General features: G+C 38.0%; 1 protein-coding gene across 1 annotated transcript in view; it reads right to left on the bottom strand.

Annotated features, from left to right (window-relative positions):
- Positions 1-971: 971 nt before the first annotated feature.
- CWC27 (CWC27 spliceosome associated cyclophilin) overlaps positions 972-9,226 on the bottom strand; it is a 194,361-nt gene continuing 186,106 nt past the window's right edge. Inside the window, exon 14 of the mRNA XM_042987632.1 lies at positions 972-1,572. Coding sequence (XP_042843566.1) covers positions 1,410-1,572 — 163 coding nt within the window. The 3' untranslated portion in view covers positions 972-1,409. The remainder of the gene's footprint in view (positions 1,573-9,226) is intronic.

Here is a 9,226-nt window from a genome sequence, read left to right as displayed (position 1 = left end):
TATCTTTAACTTCACTAGATACTGCCATGCCCCCAAAATTGAATCATCAGCAGTGAAACCAGCAATCTGTATAATAAACCCTCCGGGTTCGAAGTTTGAGATTCAGTAATCTGGAAGTATAGTCATGGTGGTGGGGAGTCTGGCAAGAATTTGCATTTCCTTTTTTTTTTTAAATTTTTTAAAAATGTTCATTTATTTTTGTGAGAGACAGAGAGACAGAGCATGAGTGGGGAAGGGGCAGAGAGAGAGGGAGACACAGAATCCGAAGTAGGCTCCAGGCTCTGAACTGTCAGCACAGAGCCTGACGCAGGGCTTAAACTCATGAACTGGGAGATCATGACCTGTGCTGAAGTCGAATGCGCAACTGACTGAGCCACCCAGGCGCCCCAAGAATTTATATTTCTAACGTCCCCAAGTAATGCTATTGCCACTGCATTGTAGTGCCTGGGACTACATTTTGAGAACAAGTGCTCTAGGGAAAGTCTATTGGATTACTTTTGGGAAAAGAGAGCCGATGAGACACTACGTGGAAAGATGTGGCTGGTGAGGTTTTATTAGGTAACCGAAAGTTAGCCTGAGGTATTATTTGAGGATTCAGATTCTAGAAAAACTGAGTTAGTATAGCTAATATACAGTAAATAACCAGTGTGAGTGGTTGTCATCAAGAGCTAAATTCTTGACAGTTCTGTTGCTAGAGTGTCACCTCTGCATGTGCTCTTGTTGCTATGCTGAAAGGGCAGAGGAGTGGGCAGGAGGCCTGCTGTCGGGCCAGGGTATGCAGTAAGCTTGGCTGATCTTACTTAGTGTATTAGCGTCTTGATTACGTCTATAAAACCCAGGCATTGGCTTAGATGCAGGTGACAATATTCCCTTGGAGATTCCTCAGGCTTTAAGGCATGAAGCTACTGGGTCTTACTGATTTGGCTATTTTTAGATATTTATATGCAAAACGACAACAACAAAAATCAATCTTTATGTATATAATTTTTATTCTATTCCAAATTCAGTACTGTGGTAACAGAATGCCAGGGAGGTTTCCCTTAAATACTCTTTCTTGAAAGAAACTTCTTATAAAAAGTCTTGAAAACAAAGCCTTCACATATTTTAGGATAAAAAGACATAAACAGGCTGGCACAGTCTACAAATGGTTAACATGTAAACTGGCAGGAAAGTTGTTTTATTTCAGATTTAGCAATAGAAAAAGTCAATTAGGGAAAAAAAAGCATGAACCAAAAGCATTTGCTTACATCATCCCACAATATACATAACAAGATAATCTTTTTTCAAAACCAGACAACAGGTTCAAAAATACTTCTTTTCACACCCTTAAGTGATGTTGTTGGGAACAACGGCTGTTATAAGGCCATTTATTGCAGGCACATTTCTACCTAATTATCATGACTGTAATTTTATCTTCTTTCTTTTTTCTCTCTCATCAGCTTTTTGCTTTCTTCTCGTCGTCTCTTATTCACTGGATTCCGAGGATCATAGATTTCGAATGTGTCTGAATCTTGCATGCTTGCATCTTTCACTTTTCTGCTTTTATCCTCAAACTGAAGTACATGGGACATCCTGAAAAGGCAGAGAGACAGTTCAGTGATTTTGGCAGGAGAATGGAAAGTGGAAATTTTATACTATACTGTCCTTGGCATAATGAACCATAAGGGTACAGAACACCAACATGGGTTTATTGTTTGTTGGTGCTTACACCACATGGAAACCAACTTCTCAGAAAACACTTACATTTGAAAAACATGACTGGAGTTTGGTCCTGCTGCTTTGTATTTTTAGTAATGAGTCTCTTTGCCTCAGTCTTCACTTGAAGGTCCTTCCTGGATGAGAGGTTAAAAGAGCTCTACCCAGGGTATTCCTTCAACTAAGAGAACATTCTGCCAGCTTCCTTTAAAGAGCACTTAGCCAGAGTGGGCAGGGTTGCAGAGCAAAACCCCTAACAAACCAGCCCTATCTGATCCCGTTTTTAGTAGTTGAAGGGGTCAAGAGTCAGGAATGTGTTAAGAAAATTCTTGTTCAAATGGTGTTATGATCCTTTTTCTGGGGAGTTGCAGGGTTAAAAAAATTATTTTTTTTTGTGCAAAACGAAACTAAGCTTTGGCATGGCTCCATGGACTAATTTCCTCCTCTTACTGTTGATTACAACAAATTTAACCATCCTGCTTTCCCACTTTATCAAATGCTTACTGGTCTTAAGGTATCAACATGTGCTTGAATCGTAAGTGGTCATAAGCTGGCTATCCTTAGCAGCCGGGAAATATGTAAGTGATTAGCTCTGCCCCCATTAGGAGGTGTCAGAAATAAATAGGGAAGTCAAAGACCAGATTTCAAGGCAGTTGAATGAATTTGGAAAGAGAAAAGTTCAGTTTTGACATATAAACAAAACTTCTAAGGCTTTTCCTACTCATTATAAAAGCAATTTAAAAATGGGCATACTCAGCACTTTTATCACAGCTGATAGGGCTAAATTGCCTATAGGATTAACACTCCCCATACACCCATTGTAACTTTCCGATGAAACCCAAATATTACATTAATTTATTTTTCCCTAAATAAGCAGAGATTTGGGCAGTAGGTAATAGAACAGATCCCCCACCCCTTTTCCCTGCAAGTAGCACATATGCTGAGTGAAGTTTACTTGTGCGACAAACTCTCATGGATATATTCAGATTTTGAAGAAAAGATTTTGTGGCAAATAAAACATTACGAGATTAGTGATACTGCAGTTACTGAGGGTTCAGTAGCTACTGTTCTCCAGGGGTGACAAGTTGAGTCTTAACTACCATTCCCAACACTTCTATATGAGAAAAACTACTGGAATGCAATTAGTACAAGTGATATTATTATGTAGATGACGCAGAATATACTTTAACTTACTAAATGAGGTAAATCACATTCACATTTCTATACTTCATTATTAATAATGCTACTTACATCAAATTTCATAACTCATTTCAATACATGAACATGCCATATCATTCATTAGAACTGCTGACTTATAGTTCTCTTGCTTTAGTAAACACCCTTATTTAGAAAAGGTGTCATAATTTGTGTGTCACGAGTGGACCTAGAGGGTATTATGCTAACTGAAATGAGCCAGACAAAAACAAATACCACATAATCTCACTTAGGTATAGAATCTAAAAAACAAAACAAATCAATAAACAAGCAAAATCAGACCTATACATGCAGAGAACAAACTTATGGTTGCCAGAGGGGAGGAGGGTGGGAGGATGGGCAAAATGGGTGTATGGACATGGGATGTATAAGCTTCCAGTTATGGAATGAATAAGTCACCAGGATGAAAGGTATAGCAAAGGGAATATAGTCAATGGTATTGTAATAGTGCTGCATGGTGACAGATGGTAGCTACACTTCGGGTGAGCATAGCACAATGTATAGAGAAGTTGAATCACTATATCGTACACCTAAAACCAACCAATGTGATACTGTATGGCAGCTATATCCACACACACAAAAAAGCCCAACCGACAACCAAACAGAACAAAAAGAAAATCAGAAAGTATAGTTATCTCCTTACCATAGCAATTGCAGTGGAAAAACCATGCTGTTAAATTTTAAGAGTGGTGACAATGAAGCCCATGCTTCCTGTTTCCAATTTAAGTTGTTTCTATCTTCATTAAAAAAGAGCAGATATATTTAATGGAAGAAATGGAAAAAAGAGCTCTGAATTAAGGTAACAAAGAAAAAGCACCAATTTTATCATAAATAATCATATAATTTAGTAAGATAAACTTGTAGATTCTTTGTGGGAGGAGGAAAATAGGGTATTCATAGGTATTGATTACAACTTTTCAATTGGAGATAACTAATAAAATCCCAGATGTTACAAATACGAAAAAAAAAAAAAAAAAAAAGAAATGCATCATAGGATCATTGCTTATTTAAATGGATTCCTCAGAGTTTGATTTTCCTGTCCTTTCAATTTCCTACAGTATTTAAGTATTAGCTTCTGAGAATAAACAATCTCAACTCGTAGAAAAAGGCTCATCATTCTATATTCATGGTAACAAGGGACTACTAGACCCAGTTTGAAACACAAACTGGATTTAATAAATTAATGATTTGCATAGGCCTAAATGACCAGTGACAACTCAGTTCAGTAAACACACCTCTGAAAGCCAACTAATCAGTGACAGCCTTATGATTTTGAAGGTTGGCCAATCAGTGGTCAACTCAGTCTAGTAAACACATTTCTGAAAGCCAGCCAATCACTGACAGTCTCTCCTGAGTAATGGGGCTTCTGAGGCTGATGTCAACCACTAAATAATCCCTGACCCCAAAACTCTATATAAGATTTGCAACCCATTTAGCTCAGAGACTGTGCCTAAAAGCATAGCTCTTCCTTAGTTAAGTAATAAATTAAACCTTTTGTTTCAGGTAGTGAGAGGTGGCCTTTTTCTTAGATACTTCTTACATTTTGTGCTGCATTCCCCAAAGTATACTTCTTTAGGAATTTTAAGTGTACTTCCACTGATGAGGAACAAGTTTAGAAAGGTGGGAGGATGTTCTTTTTAAGGTCCTTTACCACACATCATGGGGAGTTCAGATCCTGCACTGCATTTCAGTAAGTGCTTAGCAAGTGATTATTGTGTAGATACCTAAGCCAAAACCAGGAAGTAGCTCAAAACATGCCCTTTAAAACAATTTCATTCAATACTCCCATATTGATAGTGAAAAACAAAAACCACTGTCTTTAGTTAACTTATTAATATCTTTATATATATATATATATATATATATATATATATATATATATATATATATATTTCTAAAATTATTGGTCTCTCTGACCAAAAATACAGATGGATTTTTTTGTAATATCCATTTCTATTAGAGACTGTCCACATTTCAAAAATGGCTTTGCCAGAACTTGTCAATTAAAACCGTATAGGCACCTTCCTCCTTTCTATCCCACGAGAGTATCTTACAACTATTGGATTTAGTTGGCTCTGGTATAAGAAATGAACTCTAGACATGTGAACAACAGCACAAAGTCCACAAAGAGGAACAGATTTTCCTACAAATTTGAAAAAAACAGAAAGCCGTAAATTAAAGTAGCTGTCTTTTTCAACTGTTTGTTTCATACACCACTGCACTAAACAAGTCCAACATTTTGATTAATAACAAACCTAAACCCAGAGGAAAGAAAGGGCTCTCAGCTTACAAACTACTTCAGCTTTAATATCATAATACTTAGCATGGCTGGTTACTCAGCAATAATATTTAATCTTTAATAGAAATAAAAGCATAATCAAAATGGTTCACCCATTTATCTTTCAACATGCTTTGGTCACTTCATTTTAAAAAGCAAAACAAAACAGTTATTATGATTTTCAGCATAATAAACTCCTGACCTGTGTGCCTCCATAAATCACAGACTGCAGGAATTGAAAGCATGCCCACATTTTACAGTCTCCTGTGAGAATGCACATGCAGACTTATAATACAGACTTAACTCAAGTACATAAGGGTCTGGTCATTTACAATTTTGTATGTCCCAATAACTCAGTACTATTTACTCTGTGGCTGGTCATGGAACTGACCAAACAAGAGCAGTGAATTTTTTGGAATTAATCGCATGCTGATCATTTACATATGAACATTTTAAAACTTGTTCACTTGAAGGCAAAGACACAAAATTTAGTTCTGATTAATAAAAAGATTTACATAAGCTCAGATTCTCAAATAAGAACACTGACTTGGGGTGCCTGGGTGGCTCAGGTGATTAAGCGTCTGACTCTTGATTTTGGCTCAGGTCATAATCTAATGGTTTATGAGATTAAGCCCCATGTCGGGCTCTTTGCTGAGATCACGGAGCCTGCTTGAGATTCTCTTTTTCCCTCTCTCTCTGCCCCTCCCCTGCTTATGCTGTCTGTCTCTCAAAATAAGTAAACAAACTTAAAAGAAAAAGAACTTTGACTTTAGTGTGTTACAGAAATATAGAGGCTTACCATTTTCATAGAGGTTGTTTGACAGAATAATTTTTTTTTCATATGGGATTGTATGAAATTATAAACAAAAGCAAACAACTGATTGTTTGAAAAAGACCTGGACCTTTAATAATCTCACTAATTTGACATCCAGTTTTAGAAGTTCTCCCACAGTTGTGAAACACATGAAGATTTATGACAGCAATTAATATTAATGGAGAACACAAGAGAGGTACTTAGTCTCAAACATACAGTAAGTACAATATAGAATTCCAGTACTAATTTGTTTCTGACAAAAATGCAATTAGGTTATTTATGCTTATGTAATGTAAGCTGTTATCTTTTTCACTGGAAATTTTATAAACGACTCGTTTCCCATTTCCACTCGACTCTTAGACTTTTGTAGGTGTTCTAACTGTTCTACATCTGTACTATGTCTCTTTCATCCTCCAAAAGTTCTAAAATAGTCTTTCTTAAAAAAAAAATGTTGTTTTAAAATTAAGTAGGCTCCACACCCAACGTGGGACTTGAACTCATGACCCCAACATCCAGAGTCACATGTTCCACAAACTGAGCCAGCCCGTTGCCCCTAAAATAATCTTTCTTTCTTTCTCTCTCTTTTTTTAAATGTTTATTTATCTTTGAGACAGAGAGAGAGAGAGAGAGAGAGAGAGAGAGAGTGCATGAGCAGGGGAGGGGCAGAGAGAGAGGGAGACACAGAATTCAAAGCAGGATCCAAGCTCTGAGCTGTCAGCATAGAGCCCAACTCGGGGCTTGAACTCACGAATGTGAGATCATGACCTGAGCTGAAGTTGGATGCCCAACCCCCTGAGCCACCCAAGTGCCCCATAAAATAATCTTTCTTATACATTTCTTTCATACCATTTCTTTGACCAGGAATTATTGGCTATTGTGTTAGACTGAACAACTCGGCTGGACCCTTAAAACTCTGTAACAACTGCATCTTCCTATCTCACCAACCTCATTTCATTTCTTTCATCAATTACTCTTTTGTAATTGGCTGTTGACTTAATTGTGAACAGAGTGTCAGTTATTTGAGACAGTATGAGTCTTGTTCACAGCTGTATTCCCTGTGCTGAGAATGGTGATTTGTGTTGTAAAGCAAAGCCTTCAGATCCTTTGTACTGGCCAGGCCTGCTGGCTGGTACTAGCTCGTTTGCTAAACTAACACTTGACCTCCTTTTGTGGGCAGGGAATGTCTTTTATTTCTGTGACAAACTTCTAAAATGTCTAACAGCCTCTGCAGAAAGTCTCAGGCTCAGCACAAGCCCACCTTTTCATGACCTCTCATAGTTTAGCACATACTGATTGCTGCTTTTCCACTGTGCTCCTACCAGTGACAGCTAGTTTTATTTGTTCCTGCTCATAGACTGCAGTGGGAGCATGCCTTATGTTCTTTTCCATTGACTTTGGTCCCTAATGTAAAACTAGATAGTTTATTTTTTATTTTTTATTAAGTAAACTCTACATCCAGTGTGGGGCTTAAAATCATGACCCGGAGATCAAGAGTCACATACCCCACCAACTGAGCCAGGCAGGCACCCCTAGATTCTTTGTATTTTTTTTTAGCTTTTTAAAAATTTTATTTAAATCCAAGTTAGTTAATACATAGTATAATAATGGTTTTAGGAGTAGAATTTAGTGATTCATCACTTGTATATAACAGCCAGTACTTATCCCAACAAGTCCCCTCCTTACTATCCATCACCCATTTAGCCCATTAGATTTTTTTTTTTTTTTGAAGTTTGTTTGTGTGTGGGGGGGGAGAGCGGGGGGAGAGAGAGAGAATGTGTGGGTGCACACACACACATGGGGGAGGGGCAGAGAGAGAGGACAGAGGATCCAAAGCAGGGCTCTCGCTGATAGTGGAGAGCCTGAATCAGGGCTCAAACTCACCAACTGCAAGATCATGACCTGAGCCACAGTCAGATGTTCAACCAACTGAGCCACCCAGGCACCCCTAGATAGATTTTTTTTTTAAAGCAATGTCTCTCCAGAGCACTACATCAAACACAGATGCACATTAGAATCACTTCAGTAGCTTTAAAAACTATGCCAGGCTTCCACCTACAGAAGTATTGATTTAACTGTCCTCGGATGGGGCCCCAGCATTGGTAATTTAAAAGTTTTTCCTGGTGATTTTAAAATACAGCCAAATTTAAACTATAACACTAAAGTTTAAGAACCTTTACATTTTCACACTGATTTATTTCATCAGCCATTTGTTCTGGCCCCTTCAGAGATGAATTGCTAGTTCCTATTGACAAGCTACTCGCATACTTGAAGAAGCATAAGTGGCCTCTGAGCCTATTAACTGAATAATCTCAAGTGTATTATCCATTTCTTATATATGGTTTGAAGATAAGGCAAGAAGCTAGATTCAATTATTCACTCAACAAACATTTGAGGACTTTTTATGTGTGAGACCCACTGTCAGACACTGGTGACCCAAAGCCAAATATGACCCAGGCCCTGCCATCCTGAAGTGAACAGTCTGTTCGGGAGATGAACACACAGATACCAGAACAAATGCATATGTTGGAATTGCCTGCAAAGTGTGAGGCAACAATTATAAGACGATCCATTGATACAGCTCTCTACGAAAAGCTTTCACATGTTGTCTGCTATTATCTTCATAGTAGTAACTATATGGGGTAGGCAAGAAAGATGTGGTTATCACCCCCATTGCACAGACTAGGTAGTGCTTATTTTGGAATAAAGAAAATGCTAAAAATGCAATTGTAAAGAGACCAGAATTATTTGTGTAGCTCCCAGGCTGGCCTTTAAAGCAGTTCCAAAAGAGAAGTTCCAAAAATGTGGGAGCCTCTTTGGGCACCTCTCTTTTAGATGGAACACTTGCTTAAAAAAAAGGGGGGGGGTAATTAAAACTCACTGTAAATTTTATCTCAGCCTCAGTTTCTCCTTATACTTCCTACAATGGGGCTGCCACCCCATTCTGGTAGAAGTCCCACAGGGGTACAGCCAAGGGCCCATAGCCTGACCCTATAAGGGTAGAGGTCTGGCAGTCTCCTCTCAGGCATCTAATTACTAAGGCATGCCTTGTGCTTGATGATGGTATCCAGGTCTTTTCTGTTACATATATATATATTTTTCAAAAATGTAAATCTAGCCATGAAAACTCTCCTGTTTTAAATCTTTCACTGCTCCCCATTGTCTGCACAACGAAACCTAAATTTCTTATGTGGCCTCTCTGATTTGGCTTTTGCTTCCCTCTTCAA

The sequence above is a fragment of the Panthera tigris genome, chromosome A1, assembly GCF_018350195.1.
Source record: "Panthera tigris isolate Pti1 chromosome A1, P.tigris_Pti1_mat1.1, whole genome shotgun sequence".
Taxonomy (NCBI): domain Eukaryota; kingdom Metazoa; phylum Chordata; class Mammalia; order Carnivora; family Felidae; genus Panthera; species Panthera tigris.
Note: the sequence above shows the minus strand (reverse complement) of the source record. Positions and strands in the feature narration are given on the sequence as shown.